The sequence below is a fragment of the Bos javanicus genome, chromosome 2 (assembly GCF_032452875.1).
Source record: "Bos javanicus breed banteng chromosome 2, ARS-OSU_banteng_1.0, whole genome shotgun sequence".
NCBI classification, from domain to species: domain Eukaryota; kingdom Metazoa; phylum Chordata; class Mammalia; order Artiodactyla; family Bovidae; genus Bos; species Bos javanicus.
Window position 1 is genome coordinate 14149695 of NC_083869.1, and position 20715 is coordinate 14170409.

General features: G+C 37.7%; 1 protein-coding gene across 6 annotated transcripts in view; it reads left to right on the forward strand.

The window, feature by feature from the left end:
- Nucleotides 1-2815: 2815 nt before the first annotated feature.
- The window catches only part of PDE1A (phosphodiesterase 1A), a 395792-nt gene continuing 377892 nt past the window's right edge, over nucleotides 2816-20715 (forward strand). For 2 of the 6 annotated variants that reach the window (XM_061433600.1, XM_061433611.1), the window contains exons 1-2: nucleotides 5346-5439; nucleotides 5673-5783. In XM_061433600.1, coding sequence (XP_061289584.1) covers nucleotides 5357-5439; nucleotides 5673-5783 — 194 coding nt within the window. In that variant the 5' untranslated portion in view covers nucleotides 5346-5356. Of the gene's footprint in view, nucleotides 2987-5303; nucleotides 5440-5672; nucleotides 5784-20715 lie in introns of those variants that run through there. The other 4 variants (XM_061433627.1, XM_061433620.1, XM_061433676.1 and 1 more) reach the window with 4 other exon arrangements.

Here is a 20715-nt window from a genome sequence, read left to right on the forward strand (position 1 = left end):
AATTTTCTGCCATATTATTAAAATTTATATTTTTTCTGGATTTTCTCTTGTCAATTAAAAATAATATGTTTTCATTTAATCAGTAAAATAATTAATGTTTTTAGTTTATTGCAATTCTTGATAAATTTAATTCTTTTTTTTTTTTTTCTTGAAGCTATCCCTTTGGTTTCTTGTTTTAATTTGAATGAATTTCTTCTTAACCATTTTTCACAGATGTAAACCTGGGATTTTGTTTTTAATCTCCATGGCTAGGTTAGGTACATGCCTCTGATTTTTGTCACTAATCACTTTTTTGATTTTCAAGTATACTGACTCATGCAATATTTTAGAAAAGTATTTGAGTGATATGGTTTTTGAATTTGGTGCTTCTGAATGTCATCATTTATCTTTGTCATTATAGTTTGCTGGATGTTGAATTGTAAGTTTAAAATTGGATCCACAGTTTATGCTGTATTATATTTTGACATCAAAAGATACTGAAAAAATCATTCTATAAATTCTGTCAGCATTCCAATTAAGTATTCAGTTCAGTTCAGTCGCTCAGTCATGTCCGACTCTTTGTGACCCCATGAATCGCAGCACGCCAGGCCTCCCTGTCCATCACCAACTCCCAGAGTTTACCTAAACTCATGTCCATCAAGTTGGTGATGCCATCCAGCCATCTCATCCTCTGTCATCCCCTTCTCCTCCTGCCCCCAATCCCTCCCAGCATCAGGGTCTTTTCCAATGAGTCAACTCTTTGCATGAGGTGGCCAAAGTATTAAGTATTAGGTAATAAGAATAAAGGAACTTCTTCTTATAATAGAGATAATTTATGTGAATACAGAGTTAAAGTAAGAGATGAAACACCTGAAATAAGAGACATATTAGATCAATTTTTGTCTTATATTCAGGACTATTTTCTAAATTCCTTTCAGAACTAACATTGAATGTTTTGTTTTGGCAAGCATATTTTAATTTCTTAGAATCCATTCTTGTTGTCTTATTTCTTTTTCTCAAGTCAAATTTTTTGATTTAGTTTAACTGGACTGCAAGGAGTTCCAACCAGTCCATTCTGAAGGAGCTCAGCCCTGGGATTTCTTTGGAAGGAATGATGCTAAAGCTGAAACTCCAGTACTTTGGCTACCTCATGCGAAGAGTTGACTCATTGGAAAAGACTGATGCTGGGAGGGATTAGGGGCAGGAGGAGAAGGGGATGACAGAGGATGAGATGGCTGGATGGCATCACTGACTCAATGGACATGAGTCTGGGTGAACTCCGGGAGTTGGTGATGGACAGGGAGGCTTGGCGAGCTGCAATTCATGCGGTTGCAAAGAGTTGGACACGACTGAGTGACTGAACTGAACTGAACTGAATTTTACAAATGGAATATTTCAAAATTTTCTCAACATATTAATTAGAAAAAAGTTATATACTATTCCCTATATTCTGCTCTGTTCTCTTCAATGTGATATTTTTTTTTTATTTCATTAGTATAACTTGCAGACAATAGTTACAAATTAGAAAATAAAACTGTTTTGAATTTTGTATATTGACAGAAATAGCTTTTGATGATGTTTAAGGCTGAAGATTATTTTAGCCAAGTATTTAAATAATAAGCTATTTTATGTAGCTTATTCAAAATTTTATTTTATGAAAATTTAAGGCAATATTAAGCATTATTGTGTTTTAAGTATGTAATAATCAATATAGTGTGAGTTCTTAAACATCAATTCAATATATGATAGAAGTGACTTACTGAAAGCAAAGGGCTGCTGCTGCTGCTAATTTTAATGAGGAGATAGCATTCACCAAGTATTTGACTAGAATAGACCTTACTTTTTACATTGCAATATTATTGGTGAGCTGGCCAATGTGAGGGCTTGAAATTTAAGGCATGATTCGAAAAATCACTTGTAGCCTCAAGGACTTTATCTTGGCTCATAAAATAATAGTGGTGGAGTACTTGCTTTTTATGGATATTTTCACTGTGATTCATCTTTGAGAGCTGAATTCAGATGTTTGTTGACTATCTCATTATAACAAAATCAGATAAGAGATTATTACGTGAATGTAGCTACAATTATAAATGAAGGCACAATGAAGGTAAAATCAGTGCTTTCAGAGAAAAGACTAACTTACTTCTGACAACTCTGGTAACTGCTCATAAAAGTGAGGCTGTGATTGTGTAAAGCTGTCTGCTAGCTAAAAACATTAAATTCAGGTCAAGTTCAGGAAATAGCTTTTCAGAGAGAGGAAAACTGAGGTTTCACTTGATTTAACCTTTTTTTTTTCTTCCCTAGAAACCGTTTATTCCGTCAACATTATTTCTATCCCGTGTTTAAGAGTCTGGGGGAGAACAGCCTAAGCCCACTCAGTGATTATTCCTACCCGTCCAGTAGTCAGAATGGCGGGGCCGCACACAGTCATTGCTAGCACTGAGGCTCGTCTGCAGTGGGGAGCTGCTGGGTGGGCACAGAGGACACTAACACTTTCAGACGCGTCTGTGACCTCGGATGCAGTAGCAGTGAGTCGGAGTGCTGCAACTCCCCATTGGTCACAGCCTTTCCAGACCGTCTCTTCCGGGTCTCTCTGGAAGTCGAGGCCCGGCTGACCTCTCAGGATTGTTGACAAATGATCCTTCCGCACATGCGCAGAACTTTCCGGGCCAGAGTCTGTTTCGTCAGACCCCCAAGCGGGCTCCCCATTGCCCTCTGGAGGTGCTGGCCATGTCCACATGGTGCAGAGGAGAGTCTGTGTCATCCAGGGCGAGATGGGCGAGTTCACATAAGAACCTCAGAGGCTGGTGGTCAGCCCTGGGATTGGTAGCCTCCTGAAGCCGTGGCTGTGGAAAGGCGGCCAGTAATAGGAGTGGCCTCGGTGGCAGCAGCAAACTTCAGCACAGCTCGCTGGCCAGTATCCCTGGAAGATGTGATACTGGCATCAGTCCATTTTAACAGTGGAGCTGTTTGAGGAAGCATCTCCTGTTCTCCTCAGATTTCTGAGGTAGACGCCCTCACTTTTTATTTTGTAGATGATTGTTCACTTGGAAATCAAGGTTGGTTGCCACCTCAGTAGGTTCCTGAGGACATTCTCTGTGAGATAAATTGAGGACATTCTCTTTCTTCATTTGCAGTATGTCAGGGGCTCAGGACATGGTGAAAATTACCCTTTGAGTTACCACAGGAACTCAGACAAGATACGTGGACCGTTCTCTGAGTAGCATTGAAAAACCATCTCTTCTAACTTGTTAATCAGAGGGAAATTCAAAGATCCTTTTTTTTCTTTTTTTCTACAGCTGACCCTTGAACAACACATGTTTGAACCTGTGTGGGTGTGCTTATATATGGATGTTTTTCAACAGTTAATACAGTACTACTACACTGTTGTAGCCATGTGTTCTGGGAAACAAACTACTCAGAAGGACAATGCAGATAGTGGAGTGCACTTTATTACACCGGCGGGCCCAAGGCAGAGTCTCCTCTTAGCCAAGGACCTGCACTAGTTTTTGTGAAAACCTTATACACCCTAAGTGTATGTGCACAAACCCACCTCTCCAAATTCCATGACATTCAAAGTTAACCCGTGATTCATATGCTTTAAGCCTAGGTAGTTAACAGTGGGCAATTTTCAATAGGCCTGGGGTCATACCCCAATAAGCATAATATAATGTATGATTCTATTTGGTTACACAGATAATCAGGGTATTCTTTTAGGCTATGGAGAGCCCTGGGGCTCTTCCTTCTGGGGGTCTGGTTTTCCATTTGGTTGTGTCGTTTCCATAGATACTGGGCATATAGCTCAAAGTCCACAGTCTGGCCCAAGATTAGCCTGTTCTGTTCCCTCCTTCAATACAATCTGCTGATGGGGAACTGTGGACACTAAGAATAGTGAAGACAGATGTGGGGAACAATGCTTATGGCGGGCTGATTGCAATTTAGATGCAGATTTTCCACTGAGGGCTGGGTTGGCGCCCCTAGCCCCTGAGTTGTTCAAGGGTCTACTGTTCATAGGAGAAGGAAATGGCAACCCACTCCAGTATTCTTGTCTGGAGAATCCCATGGACGGAGAAGCCTGGTAGGCTACAGTCCATGGGGTCGCAAAGAGTCGGACACGACTGAAGTGATCAGCACGCACATACTACTGTTCATATTACAACTTTAACTACTAGTTGTGGTCAGTGTCTTAGACATAGTAGGTTTATAGTGGAAGGTCTTTGACAGTAGAATCATAGTGCTTATTTTAAAGGATTGTATTTAAACCTGAAAGTGAAAGTGAAGTCGCTCAGGCGTTTAAATCTGAGGACTGTCTTTATTTCTCAGTTTTCTCAACTATTAAGTGGAAATATTACCTACCTCATAGACTTTTTATAAGAATTTGAAAAAGTAATACTCTTAGGTACTGGGAACAGTGTGTGACACATAGTAAGTACTCAATAAATATTAGATATTGTTACTTATCTACTGCCTGTGAATATCGCTACCTTAAACCTTAGGATAACAGACAAGCTTTCTTGCAGCGAGGAATAAAACTACATTTGTGTCTCTAAACAAACAAAAAGAGGTATTGCTTTTAAGTATATTTTTCTTAGCAGCTTGCATATAGCAATAGCTGTTTTGAAGCCCATACTCAAGGTCTGTGCTTGTTTCAAAGAAAGCTCACCATGTGTTGGGAATTTGGCAGATGACTCAGTTCTGATTATTTTATGTACACTTTCTCTCATTTTTCTTCTGAAATGCACAAGCAGCACAGCATCGTTTTCTCTCTTCTTCTCCATCTTCTCTTCCCCCGCTACTCCCCCTACCCTTCTTTCCCTTCAACACATGCACACAAGCATACACGTTAGTTTTCTCTTATTTATTTAGTTTTTAATCCCCAAGGGACTCACTGAACAGTCTGTGTGCAGCTGCTGTGTTTTCCACTTGTTAAATTGGCAGTTACCTACTGTGTAGAGTTGCTAGGAGAAGGTGAATAAGCATGATTGGAGCATCATTGGTGTACATCTGTTTTTCAGTAACAACCTGTGGAGCTCTGTGGTCTGTCTTCTGTATGGCTCTTATGTTATTTTTCTTATTGTTGTCATTAATATTTGTTGAATTTATCATTAGAGCCTTGTATATTTTTAACTCTTTAAATTCCAGATCAACTGAGAGACAAAAACCTTGGCATTTAAACCAGCCACTTTTTTCTCAGGGTGGTGCTGCAGATACTGGTTCCTACCATCTGTTTTCTTATTACATCCAGCCCTCCTTCCGTTGGTAGAGAAGAATTCAGCTTCTTCTGGTGCGCTAAAAGTCATTCATGTTTCTGTTTTGAATAATAGATCTCAGAAACTGTAGGAATTCTGATGTGCTTCGGTGCATGGAACAGTAACAGATGAGCTGCTTTGGGGAGAGCTGGAACGCTCAGTCGGTCAGTAGTACAGTAGCAGGCTCACATGTGCCGATTGTTTCTGTGAGGTCAGAGGATCTGTTTATACTGCTGTCTGCTTGAAAGGGGGGTGGGTGATGTGGTGAACAGTGGATATGCCTGTCAAAGTCAATAGCAATTCTGGCAGAAGCTGCCATCAGCTCAGTAAATCTGCAATGTTTTGATAGATAAGAGATGCTACTGTATAACTGTTTAAGATTTGTAGTGGACTGAGGAATGCTTGTTCTAGCTGCTGAAACTGACTGTAAATGTATTGCCTTAGGAGTATCATCATGGGGTCTACTGCTACAGAAACTGAAGAACTGGAAAACACTACTTTTAAGTATCTCATTGGAGAACAGACTGAAAAAATGTGGCAACGCCTGAAAGGAATGTGAGTAAGCTCTTTGCTTGGTTCTGTGTTTTTATCCACCTCTCTGATAAAAAAAAATTTTTTTTGAGTATTAACATGTTGAATTATTGGCACTTTCTGACTGTGGATTAGTGGCTCCTTTAGAAAGATTTTTTTTTTTTTTTTTTGATGTGTCAGTCTCAGCTAACAACTTGCTTGAAGGGTGAATAGTTTTTTGTGCAGGTATATTTTATGTAAAGTAAGGTAACTCCCTGAGAATTCACTTCATTGTTAGACTGCATGGCTTCTTTTATACATTCTGTATGTGTTACTTAGATACATGGCTTAGATATGCAGAAAAGTAATTAGAAAAGCTGCTTGCCGGGGTACTTGCGGAAATAAAATATCTCTCAGATAAATAGAGAGATTGCTATTAGCACTTATTTCTTTGTGGTTAGATTTTGAAGAAAAAGGACAGGATTAATATGATAATAGATCATTATATTCGACTGTGCTTATTCATTATGACTTAATAATACATTTTAAGGAGAAAAAGTTTATGTTGTAAAATTACTAGCAGCACACCAAACTTGCTTGAGAATTTTGGCTTAAATCAACCAACTCACTTCTGAGAGTACAGAATAGCTCATGGTATAAAGTAGACTTTTGTAAGATGGGTGAAGAAGTGTGCTTATGTCTGCTTGAAATGTAAGTACCAGAGTCAAACTTTAATTGCAGTGCTACTTACCTTGCTATTTAAACAGCATCTAGGCTTTTTTCCAAATGTATGTAAATTATTCCTGCTTAGTGTTCCAGTACAGTATGTTTATATGCTTTATTTTAATTATGTCATAATTGTAAAATCATATTTAATATTTGGATAAAAATATGAAATATGAATATTTACAGGCCATTGCAATTCCTTAGCATATTTGCAAACTTCAGATGAAAGTATATTTGCTTTTCTATAATAATAGCTGAAGGAATCCTATACTGTGAGATACAGAGGTTTTTCAGGATTCTTATTCCTAATGTTATATATACATATTGTTGTATAAAATGCAACATTTGAGTAAATTTAATGTTGCTGTCTTGATATATATGGTTTTTTTTAAAGAAAAAATACATCAAACTATGTTAGGTAAAAATTCTACTTTCCTCTATTTGGATGTATTTAATGATGTTTATATATTAGTGTTCACTGTATATTTTCTTACACTTGAAGTAATACATTGTGTTACAGTGCACTGGTATAAGAGCACCCTCACTAATAATGCAAACAACGTTTAACAGAGAATCACTTTTAAAAAGGAAGCCATCTTTACATCATTTGAATGAATTAGAGAAATATGTTTCCAAGACTCATTGAAGGTTTAGAAATCACAGAGTTTTTTTTTTTTTTGTAGCGGTGGTTCTCTAGTGAAACAAATAACCCTAAAAAGCAAACAACAGCTTACAAAATTAATCAGCATAGATGAAAATTAGACATTGGCATTGGCAGTCATCAAGTGATTTGCATCCTAACCTAATGAGTGGTTGAACATCTGTACTGGAAAAATTATATTTCATATTTCAACCTAGTTTAGATTTTCTTCCCTTTAGCAGGACAGGATGGTTTTGGTTTTTAGTTTGTTCTATTTTTCTGCAGTTATTTGAATGCATGAAGATGTATGGTAGTGAGTTTATGCATATGTCTTTAAAAATTTTAAAAAGTGAATGTGTGTCTATCTAACATTTTAGGACAAAGTTATCCAACTTTCACTTTAACACTTGTTCTCAAAGATCAACTTCTCTTTTTTGTTTTCAGAAGAAAGTGATAGAATCATTTAGCAGTAGAGCTTCATGACTTGATATTCAACATGGATGTTGGATATTATTATATATGTACCTATATAAATTTTGAATTGTGTCTATGTGGAACCACTGAATGACCATATAGAACACTGAATGACCAAATTACTTACCAGTATTTTTTTTTAATTATGGCTAACCTGATGGAAATAACTGAACGCTTTTGCATCCCAAAGCAAGAGAGAATTTCATTTTGTTACTATTTTAACTTGTAGTTTGACTTAAGACATTTCCAGTATTCCAGGTTTAGAATTGTCAAAACAAAAAGCTCTACATCTAAAATCTGCATGACTAATGACAACCAAATTGTTTAATTATGGTCTTTTGTGTAGTCTGCATTCAAAGGCATGATGTGGGGGACTTCCTATTCCATTGCTGAGATTGTCTTGCCTATTTAAAATGTTATATTGACTCGAACAGAATTTTAGCTTATTGAAATGTCTGGTATTAGAATTCCAGTTTTAAGTATTGACAATTAAAATTATGTTACTTATGAATGCTATCAAATAATTTTACAATAATTTTCTTAGTTTGGCAAAAAAATACTCAATCCTTTGGATGTTTGTTTGGAAAGTAATTTTTTAAAAAAAATTTCCACTGCAAAATGCAAACTTTACAAATACATTTATTTTCTTCAACAGTATACTCTATTCTTAAGTGGGTTTACAATAAGTACATTTCTGAGGTTAAACAAAAATAGAGACAAAGGTTAAAGTAAAATAAAGTAATTCCAGTATACCTTAAAAATGGCAAACAAGAATCACTACAGGTAGATATTTACAGAAAGTATTTGATAAGTGTTTTTATATAACATTATATTTTAGAACACTTTTTTTTTTCCGTCCATAGAAGTAAGTTTTATGTTTTGTAGCACATGTGAAAATGTTGGTAAACTGAGTTAAAATTTCAATTCTTCTCTATCATTTTGTTGATTTCTTTCACTGAACTTTTAAATCTCCTCATACAATATGAATTGAAACAGCAAATTCAGTGATGTGCTAGGAAATCTCTTGTTCCTTTGTGGGAACAAAGGTGAAACAGTTTTCCTTTCCTGTTTCTGATGTAGACTTGTATGCTTTGTTCTATTCATTTTCTTTTTATAGTTGCGGCTCTTTTCTTCAGCTTTCTTCAATCCATCTTGTACTACGAATTTGTCACTCAGTATGACAATTTAGGTTCTACACAATGACTCACCATCTCTGATGGTAGAAATGTTAGCAAATGACTATGGCATCATGTTCTTCATAAACTACCTTTAAAACAATCATATACTTGTCCATTAATTACCAGCTGTTTAGGATTTGGAAAACACTTCCTAATTCTTTTGCCACCTTTACATCTGACGAAATTTCTGGTTCAGAAGTTTCCTGTGACCCTGGGACCTATATTATTACTTCTTACACACTGAGAACGGGTTTCTAACAGTTGTCTTTGCAAAGTTGTTGAGTTTCTTATTTTCTATGCATAAAGTTGAAGATTTTATATTTTTTTCATTTATAGATAGTAGTTTTTTCAATTTAAAAATAATCTTTTTGTGTGTCATGATAAAATCGCTGATAAATCCCAGTCTCTATTCTCATGTGGATGAGTATGTGACTCTTTTGATGGCTTAGCCAGGCAAATCAGTTAAGAAAATCAGTTCTTTAGTCATAAAACTAATTTGAAGAAAACCATCTCATGAAACTTATATTGGTGTGTAGATAAAATCTTAATTAATCTCCTTGCATAACATTATGTTGTACATAACATTATTTTATAGTTTTTCTAATGGACATTGTTGAGGTGAAATACCTTAGAGATTAAGAAATTGAACTCTGGAAACAGTCAATTTTCTAATGCTATCCATCATTTAACTGAGTGACCATGGAAAGATTCTTAGCTTTTCAAACTTCACTTATTTGTAAAATTGAATTATTTATTTATTCATTCATTGAGTCATTCAATAAATACCTACTGATTGTGTACTGTGTCAGGCACAGGCACTTACATTCTTGATGAGGAAACAAATGACAAAAAAGTAAATTACAGAAAAGTAAGCTAAAATGGAGTAAGAAATGACCTGAAGAAAATGCACCATGGCATGTGATCAAGAGTTACTTGGAGAAGATATTTTGGATAGTCAGGGATGACTTCTCTCACGAGGTGATCCTTCAGGTAAGATGGACAAAAATTGATATCTGTCCCATTAGATATTGGGACAAGAGAGAGGCTAATGAATGACACATATAATCTCTGCCCAAGTTCAGAATTAAGTGAGGGACAGATACAGGAGTCCATAGATGGAGATAGAAATGACAGTGAAAGTGAAAGTATGAAAGTGTTAGCTGCTTAGTTTTGTCTGACTCTGTGCGACTCCATGGACTGTAGCCCACCAGGCTCTTGTGTCCATGAGATTCTCCAGGCAAGAATACTGGAGTGGGTTGCCATTCCCTTCTCCAGGGGATCTTCCTGACCCAGGAATCGAACCCAAGTTTCTTGCATTGTAAGCGGATCATTTACTGTATGAGCTACCAGGAAAACCCTAGAAATGACAGCTTTATTGAAAAACTAAACTTTTAATGGAGGGTAGGGTTTTTGGTTTGTAGCAAAAGAAGCCAAAATGCTTCTGAATTCAACTTACTTCCCCAAACTGTAGACTTTCCCAAACGGAAACAAAATCACTTCTCCTAACTTTACCTTATGATCTTTAACATATGAGATATGCTTTCTTACAAGTAGAATATCCCTTCCACACCTCCTGAAAAGGACAGCTTAATATACCTAAGTCTAATTCCTTCTGCACAATTCACCAACCAAATGTTGCTTCTCTTTCTTTGTGAAACAGTGTGAAAAGCAGCAAAGAGAGGTCTGGAAAGCTTTTCCAATAAAAGGTCTTTCCACCTAGAAGGAACTTTTAGTGTCTGGGAATCTAGATGTTGCCAGAATCAAGATAATGAAAATTATAAAAAATGCATAACTGAAAATGAGAATAATATCTTTATCAATTTTATAGTTGTTCAGTTCAGTTCAGTCGCTCAGTCATGTTCAACTCTTTGCGACCCCATGGACTGTAGCCTACCAGGCTCCTCTCTCTATGGGATTTTCCAGGCAATAGTACTGGAGTGGATTGCCATTTCCTTCTCCAGGGGACCTTCCCAACCCAGGGATTGAACCCGGGTCTCCCGCATTATAGACAGACGCTTTACCATCTGAGCCACCAGGGAAGTCCCTTTTATAGTTGTTGGGAAGATTAAACGCATTAATGCTTATAAAGTGCTTAGCACAGTATCTAGAATTCAAGAAACCTTAAGTGTATCAACATTAGTACTAATGATATATGCAGAAGCAGAATACTATTTTTTAAGGTAATTTTCTTATCAGAATCAGTAGATAGAGCAGGATTGTCAAGATGAGAAAAGAAAGCTTTCTTTTAGCTCAGTGGATGTGGTCTCACGGAGAACGCCAGGTTATGCCAGGTTTCTCTTTACCAGAACAATTACTCTCAAGGATTTACGTTTCTCTGGGACAAGAGCCTGTTATGTCAGAATAAAATGCTGAGGAAGAGAAGCAAACTGGTCTTGAGAGTTTCACTGATAGACAATTGCCTTGATGGATTCACTGTCTTTTGTTCAACATTTTGTAGTGGTCTTAGAATAGATTTTAGGTCTCCATAATCAGGTATGACCTAGGGCTAATCTGGTTTCCTGAGTCACTCCGGCTTGAAAACCACTCATTAGGTCTTTTCTTATCCCTGTCTAGGTCTGATTCTTAAGAGAGTTTATTTGCAAGTAATTATTGTCATGTCCCATGGTCATTCTTTTTGTTAATTCATCTTAGAATATACCAAACTACCATTATGTTATTAGATTTTGTCCTTTATTCTAACATATTTCAGTCAGCTAATCAAATTTAAATATTTGAGCAAGTCTGATTCCCATCCGAAAGGACTGTGCTATAAGCCATTTGGATTTGAAAGGAACTGTTCATTAGCATTATTAAACAGAAGAGAGTGCTAAAGGCTTATGAGAATCCTGGTATTCCTCATACCCGATCTGAGAAATAACAATTTATTGTTAAGAAAGGTCATAAAAATGTTAACAAGTTGTAAGAGGCATATTTGTGAGACATTTTGACTCTTGGTTTCTCCTTTAAACTACAATTTCTTGAAGATGTTCAAAGAGATTATATTTTATTTTATAATTTGTAAAATATTTAAAAACAAAATTTTATTAAATAGACCCCCAAAATGCTCAAAGCAAATAGTTTCTTGTGGGTAAAATTTTCATATTTATAGCTATTCAAAGAAAGTTCATAATGAGTCATGAAAAAGTAGTAAAATCTCTAAGTGCCATTGTCTACAGGGCAGCAAAACAGAAATCCGCCTTAATTAAACTCTACATAATCATGGAGCATTAGAAGGTTCTTGGAATTTTGTATATGAATCAGGTCCTTGATAAATTGGGAGAAAATCACAATAGACTCCTTATTAGAAAAGCAACAGTATGATGGCTTTAATTCATTTAAAATTGGACTTTCTAAGACTTGGTTAAAAATAAACTTCATTTGGAGCAAGCCAAGAAAAAACTACTTAAAAATCACCTTATAAGTGAATCATAGTAACAATCACACTTTATAATTCTTTTGTGCTTTATTCCTTCTAAAATATTTTTCTTTTGATCTATATAGTTCAGATTTACATGGTTCAAATTATCCTGTTTTTCTGATGAGGAGACTGAGCCTCAAAGACATTAAATAACCTGACTAACATTCCTCTATTAGTAGGAGGTGAACAAGCTACCTAGGTCCATACCTGTTTCATTTAATACTGACTTAGATAATTCCATTTAACATTTGAGACTCACTATAAAACCTGACATTTCAGGAGTTAAAAACTGCTCTCTTATTTTGATTTTTCCACAATCCTGCCATCTGTTTGCCTAATTCTGAATACTCAAAGATGAATACTAAGGGGAGTTATCACTTGGCATATGCTTTAGATGTTGGAAACTCCCCAGTTCTATTTCTCTCCTTTTCTAGGGTATGTACCACCATTATCCCTTTAATTAAATTATTTAAACAATGATCCTAGCTAGAATTTCAAAAGGAATTTGACCTTTCCTAAACTCTATTGCCCTTTTCGAGCTTGGACTCTTACAAAATTATTCTAATTTATTTGGCCTTTAGCAAGCCAAACAACAGAGAAAGATAACCGTGCACAGTAGAAACATCAGGAGGTCTGTCTCAGAAGATTTTTATTTACCAATGATAATAAAGCCAGGAGTTCTAATGATTAACACTAAATATTTTATTTTTGCTATGCTTTCTCTTCTTTCCGTATTATAAAGGATTTTAAGCACATGATACGGTTCTTTTTTAAAGTGACCATTTCTCCTTTGTTTATTTTAGAAAAATCACCTAAGTGGAGTTTATTCTTCTTTATTACCCATAGATAAAGGCATATAAGTATTTCCCTCATTGTTTCTTAGAGCGTATTTGGAAATGGTTACTAGGTGGGTTAAGGAGCTCTTTTGAAATCTAAAAATTCTCTAAATCTTTGGTACCTCCTGGTGGTTCCAATATGCAAAAGTATCTTTATTTGTGTGACCCTCTTGATATTTCATCCCCCAGCACATCTCTGCTTTAACATCTCAAGTTTTCCAAAGAGCTCTCTATTTTCCAGGAATTCTTTCATGCTGTTATTAACTATTACAATATGGTCTAGTTTGTTCATTACTTCCTGCATCCACTCTAGGATTATCCCTCCCATACTGACCCTGAGCTTGTGTATTGGCTGACTTGCTTTGGCCAATGGGATGTTAGCAAATGAGATACAAACAAAGGCTTGGGAAGGGCTTATGTTTTGGGGTTTACTCTGTCATGTTGCTCTTTGGGACTCTAGGAAGAAGCCTGGTTAAGCCTATCGGAGAATTGAGCATGTGGCACAGATATGAGCCATTTCCAGCTGAGGCTCCTCTAGACCCAACAGACCATCAGCGATCAGATGTGTGACTGAGATCTTCCCAGATTATCCAGCTTCCTCAAAATCATGACAAAATAGTAAATGTTTATTGTTTTCAGCTACTAAGTTGCAAGATGGTTTGTCATACACATACATAGACCGCCCCACCCCAGTTGATGTATATAGGCATCAACTGATATACAACTAAAATCAAACTCTTAGCCTCTAATTTTTTTATATACTTCTCTGGCTTCTAGTTTTTTCCTGCTAACTTTTTTCTCTTTCATCATCTCCTATCATTCATTTCTTTTACCCAATCAAAAATTGGGAAATATTTCAGAGATTATAAAAATAAAAATGGAAGTCCCTATTTTCAGAAAGTCATTCCAATAAAATTCTCTGCCATGCTATTTTCACCAGTAACAACATCCATGATACTCATACACACAGTATTTCTTCCAATACATAATCACTCAGTAGCCTGTGCATTCAAGTTGTATTGCTCTTAGATTTCTTTGAACAAATATAATTTTCCACCAAATAAAAGAGAAACATAGAATATGGCAGAGAAACTGAATAGTTTCATAAGAGAAGATGGTTCATATCCTGTTACCCTGGCAACAGGCACTGGGAACGCCAGGGCTCCCCACACATCCTGTTGCCCTGACAACAGGTCAGGCAGGGCATGGGAAGGCCCAGTTCCCACTCTTCTAGTCCTTTCCCTTGCAACCACAAAGAAAAAGGAGAAAGTGATTTTGCATTTTGTTCTTCCCTACCAGAATATTTCTTCTATTATCTGAATCATTCCATTATAAGATTATCTTTCCAGATGTAGGAGAGGGTAAGAAAATAGTGACCTGAATTTTTATATTCATAATCTCTGAAACATTTGCTAATTTTTGACTGAGCTAAAAATGATAGGAAAAAAAGGAGAGGAGGAAATAAAGCAGTAGAGGTAGTAAATTGTGGAAACCAGATCAGTAGTGTACGAATAATACAGCAGCCAAGAGCTGATTTGGAGTCTGGTCACTTAGCTACATTGGTTAGGCTTAGCTAATTTTTAATGAGTTCATCTGAGAAAGTCAAATCTGTGAAATGGTTGCTTATTTGGTTCCTGTATTTTGTGAACAGGCAGTGCATAGCCAAACACCATAAAATGACATTCTAAGTTTTTTTGCCCAATTAATTTTCAGTTCTGTACAACTTTTCCCCCTTTTTTTATTCTTATTCAACTTTTATTGTCTTTCATCACTTATCTTTTCTTATGATATAGAGTTGATAAGAAAGCAAGCTGATTGAATTCTTATTTTCCTTTCCTCTCTCTTTGTTACTTAAGCAATTGGTTTGATTATGTAAAAGAAATACACTTTATTTTGGGGTCTGAAAGTTATTTTGTCTTTATAATTTTTAGTTTTGTATAAACTAGTTGTCTGTTTAAAACTGACAAAAACATTTGTTGTTGTTGTTGAGTTACTAAGTTGTGTTTGACTCTTCTGCGACTCCATAGACTATAGCCCTCCAGGTTCCTCTGTCCATGAGATTTCCCAGACAAGAATACTGGAGTGAGTTGCCATATCCAGCTCTAAGGGATCTTCCCAACAAGGGGTCGAACCTGTGTCTCTTGTACAGGCAGGTGGATTTTTTACCACTGAGCTACCAGGGAAGCAAGCCCATGACAAATAACATCAGTTATGCTATTACTGCTGCTGCTGCTGCTAAGTCGCTTCAGTCGTGTCCAACTCTGTGCGACTCCATAGACAGCAGCCCACCAGGCTCCCCTATCCCTGGGATTCTCCAGGCAAGAACACTGGAGTGGGTTGCCATTTCCTTCTCCAATGCCTGAAAGTGAAAAGTGAGAGTGAAGTCACTCAGTCGTGTCTGACTCTTTGCAACCCCATGGACTGCAGCCCACCAGGTTCCTCCATCCATTGGATTTTCCAGGTAAGAGTACTGGAGTGGGGTGCCATTGCCTTCTCCGGCAAGAGTACTAGTCTCCACCAATTTTCCCATGAATTAAAATCTTAGTTGATTCCTTTAATTTTAAAAGTAGAAAAACAGAATACCTAGAATTTCTAGGTAGAGTAGCAAGCTTAAATTTCTATAAAACAGAAATCTTTAACTTCTATAAACCAGAGTCTTACTGTTGAAGAGAAGCTAAATCTTTCACTCAAAAAATAGGAAAAGGGATTTGTGGAGAAAAGACTAAATTTAAATGGAGTGAAAAGGAACTATAGGCTGTAAAGAGGAGGTATATTTGGGAGACTGTACCTAAGTTAAAGCTGGATTTCTGAAAGACCAGGTGAGAAAATTGAAGCCTAATCAGAATATCACTAAAATCCATGAAAAAACATTCAAGACTATGTGAGACTAGATAAGATGACCCGTCTAGGTACTCTAATTGTACTTCATGCATTATTACTGGGGGCTTCCCTTGTGGCTCAGAAGGATTTTCTGCCTTCCTGGTAACCCTTCCAACTTCCCAAGAGGTAACAAGAGGGGAGAGATAGTATCCATTTGGCATTTGTTTAGTATTGTATTCTCAGTACATTAGAATAGAAAATTACATAAAGTAAGAACTTAAAAAACTGTTTCATAATAACAAAACCAATAATTGGGCAATTTATAACAACTTCAGCTAGTAAAGCTGTATTGTTTCAGTTCAGTTCAGTCGCTCAGTCGTGTCTGACTCTTTGTGACCTCATGAACCACAGCACGCCAGGCCTCGCTGTCCATCACCAACTCCGGAGTCCATCCATACCTATGTCCGTTGAGTCAGTGATGCCATCCAACCATCTTATCCTCCCTTGTCCCTCCGAAGAGTCAGCTCTTCGCATCAGGTGGCCAAAGTATTGGAGTTGCAGCTTCAAAATCAGTCCTACCAATGAGCATGTATGGATGTGAGAGTTGGACTATAAAGAAAGCTGAGTGCCAAAGAATTGATGCTTTTGAACTGTGGTGTTGGAGAAGACTCTTGAGAGTCCCTTGGACAGCAAGGATATCCAGCCAGTCCCTCCTAAAGGAGAGCAGTCCTGGGTGTTCATTGGTAGGACTGTATTGTTTAGCAGCAACATTAATTCAGGCTGGAAGGTCAAGAAGGTTTGATGGATTGGTAGAGATTATTGCAGATGAGATTACATGAAAACCAAAACCAAAAGATAAGCCTTATAATACAGTATTTAGAATCTCAGAGGGTGGTCATATTGTGGCTGTTCAGTCTCTCAGTAATGTCCGACTCTTTGCAACCTCATGGACTGCAGCAGGCCAGGCTTCCTTGTCCTTCACTCTCTCCCAGAGTTTGCTCAAGCTAAAGTCCCTTGAGTCAATGAAGCCCTCCAACAATCTTGTCCTCTGTTGTCCCCTTCTCCTCCTGATTTCAATCTTTCCCAGCATCAGGGTCTTTTCTAATAAATCGGCTCTTTGCATTAGGTGACCAAAGTATTGGAGCTTCAACTTCAGCTTCAATTCTTCCAATAAATATTCAGCATTGATTTCCTATAGGATTACTGGTTTAATCTCCTTGCAGTCCAAGGGACTTTCAAGAGTCTTCTCCAACACCACAGTTCAAAACGTCAGTTCTTTGATGCTCCACCTCTTACATCCATAGATGACTACTGGAAAAACCGTAGCTTTGACTATATGGACCTTTGTTGGCAACGTAATGTCTTTGCTTTTTAACATGCTGTCTAGTTTGATCATAGCTTGTCTTCCAAGCAGCAAGCATCTTTTAATTTTATGGCTGCAGTCACCATCTGCAGTGATTTTGGAGCCCCCAAAAATAAAGTCTGACACTGTTTCAAACCTCCCCATCTATTTGCCATGAAGTGATGGGACTAGATGCCATGATCTTTTTTTTTTTTTTTTTAATGTTGAGTTTTAAGCCAGCTTTTTTACTCTCCTCTTTCACTTTCATCAAGAGGCTCTTTAGTTAATCTTTGCTTTCTGCCATGAGGGTGGTGTCATCTTCATATCTGAGTTTATTGGTATTTCTCCTTACAATCTTGATTATAGCTTGTGCTTTATCCAGCCTGGTTTTTCATATGATGTACTCTGCATATAAGTTAAATAAGCAGGGTGACAATATACAGCCTTGACCTACTCCTTTCCCAATTTGGAACCAGTCCATTATTCCATATCCAGTTCTAATTATTGCTTCTTGACCTGCATACAGGTTTCTCAGGAGTCAAATAAGGTAGTCTGGTATTCTCAAATCTTTAAGAATTTTCCACAGTTTGTAGTGATCCATGCAGTCAAAAAGGCTTTAATGTAGTCAATGAAGCAGAAGTAGATTTTCTTCTGATATTTCCTTGTTTTTTCTATGACCCAACAAATGTTGGCAATTTGATCTCTGCTTCCTCTGCTTTTTCTAAATCCAGCTTGAACATCTGGAAATTCTCGGTTCACGTACTCTTGAAGCCTAGGTTGAAGAATTTTGAGCATTACTTCGCTGGCGTGTGAAATGGGTGCCATTGTGTGGTAATTTGAACATTCTTTGGCATTGCCTTTCTTTGGAATTGGAAAGAAAACTGACCTTTTCCAGTCATGTGGTCATTGCTGAATTTCCCAAATTTGCTGAATATTGAGTGCAGCACTTTAACCACTTCATCATTTAGGATTTGAAATAACCAGCTGGAATTCCATCACTTCCACTAGCTTTGTTCATAGTGATACTTCCTAAGGCTCACTTGACTTTGCACTCCAGGATGTCTGGCTCTAGGTGAGTGATTATACCATCATGGATATCTGCATCCTTAGGGCCTTTTTGTATAGTTCTTCTGTGTATTCTTGCCACCTCTTTTTCATATCTTCTGCTTCTGTTAGATCCATACTGTTTCTGCCATTTATTGTGCCCATCTTTGCATGAAATGTTCCCTTGGTATCTCTAATTTTCTTGAAGAGGTCTCTAGTCTTTCCCATTCCATTGTTTCCCTCTGTTTCTTTGTGTTGATCACTTAGGAAGGCTTTCTTATCTCTCCTTGCTATTCTTTGAAACTCTGCATTCTGATGGATATATCTTTCCTTTTCTCCTTTTCCTTTCATTTCTCTTCTTTTCTCAACTATTTGTAAGGCCTCCTCAAACAACTATTTTGCCTCTTTGCTCTTCTTTTTCTTGGGGATGATTTTGATCAGCACCTACTGTTCAATGTTGTGATCCTCTATCCATAGTTCTTCAGGCACTCTATCAGATCTAATCACTTGAATCTATTGTCACTTCCACTGTATAATCATAAGGGGTTTGATTTAGGTCACACCTGAATGGCCTAGTGGTTTTCCCTACTTTCTTCAGTTTAGATCTGAATTTGGCAATAAGGAGTTCATGATCTGAGCCACAGTCAGCTCCTGGTCTTGTTTTTGCTGACTGTATACTGCTTCTCCATCTTCCGCTGCAAATAATATAATCAATGTGATTTTGATATTGACCATCTGGGTGATGTCAATGTGTAGAATCGTCTCTTGTGTTGTTGGAAGAGAGTGTTTTCCACGACTAGTACGTTTTCTTGGTAAAACTCTGCTAGCCTCTGCCCTGCTTCATTTTGTACTCCAAGGCCAAATTTGCTTGTTACTCCAGTTATCTCTTGACTTCCTGCTTTTTCATTCCAGTCCTCTATGATGAAAAGGACATCTATTTTTGGTATTAGTTCTAGAAGATCTTGTAGGTCTTCACAGAACATTCAACTTCAGCTTCTTCTACATTAGTGGTTGGGGTATAGACTTGGATTAAATGATTTGCCTTGGAAACAATCAGGGATCATTTTGTCATTTTTGAGATTGCACTCAAGTACTGAATTTCGGACTTTTTTGTTGACTATGAGGGCTACTCCATTTTTCCTAAGGGATTCTTGCCCACAGTACTAGATATAATGGTCATCTGAATTAAATTCGCCCATTCCAGTCCATTTAGTTCACTTATTTCTAAATGTCGTTGTTCACTCTTGCCATGGTAATTAGACCACTTCTGAATTACCTTGATGCATGAACCTAACATTCCAGGTTCCTATGCAATATCATTCTTTATAACTTTAGACTTTACTTTCACCACCTGACCCAGCCACAACTGGGCATTGTTTCCACCTTGGCTCAGGCTCTTCATTCCTTCTTGAGCTATTTCTCTGGTCTTCTCCAATAGCATATTGGGCACCTGCCGACCTGGGGCATTCATCTTTCAGTGTCATATCTTTTTGCCTTTTTGTACTGTTTGTGGGAATCTCAAGGCAAGAATGCTGAAGTGGTTTGCCATTCCCTTCTCCAGTGGACCACGTTTTGTTAGAACTCTCCACCATGACCCATCCATCTTGGGTGGCCCTACACAGCATGGCTCATAGTTTCATTGAGTTATGCAAGGCTGTAGTCCATATCGTCCAGTTTGGTTAGTTTTCCATGATTGTGGTTTTCATACTGTCGTCCCTTTGGTGGATGAGTATAAAATGCTTGTGCAAGCTTCCTGATGGGGGGCACTGCCTGTGGGGGAAACTGGGTCCTGCGTCTTGCTATGGTGGGCGGGTGATGCTCAGTAAATGTTTAATCCATTTTTTGCTGATGGGTGGGGCTGTGTTCACTCCCTGTAATTTGGCCTGAGGCCACACTATGGTCTTGTTTCCCTGGACTGTTAGAGTCAATGCTCCTGATGCAGCAGCAGGCCACTGTAGACCCACGCTTCCTCCAGACCTCTGAAACAGACTCTTGTGCCCTTCAAAAGTCTGTTTCCCCAGTCCTATGGGAGTTCTGTAGTCAATTCCCACTAGCCTTCAAAATCAAATTTCTGCTAAGATGGTGGGTAGAAGGATGTGTGCTCCTCTTCTGCAAGGACACCAAAATCGCAGCTAGCTGCAGAACAACCATCAACAGGTTATTAAAGATGATAGGAAAGGCAAAATTATGTTTGGACTCAAACTTCATACTCACCAGAGATGCTGGGAGGGCATAAACAAAAGCTTGTGCACCCTGGGACCCAGGGAAAGGAGTACTGACCCCCATAAGAGACTGAGCCAGATCTGCCTTTGAGTGTTTGGGTGTCTCCTGCAGAGGCAGGGTTGCAGTGGCCTGCCCCAGGGACAGGGGCTCTGGCTGCAGTAGACCTGGGAGATGCAGCATGTGGCATAGTCCTCTTGGAGGAGGTTGCCATCAGCCCCACCATAAAGCTGACCCACAGACTGCAGATGACCCACAAATTGAAGAAATACCAAAGAA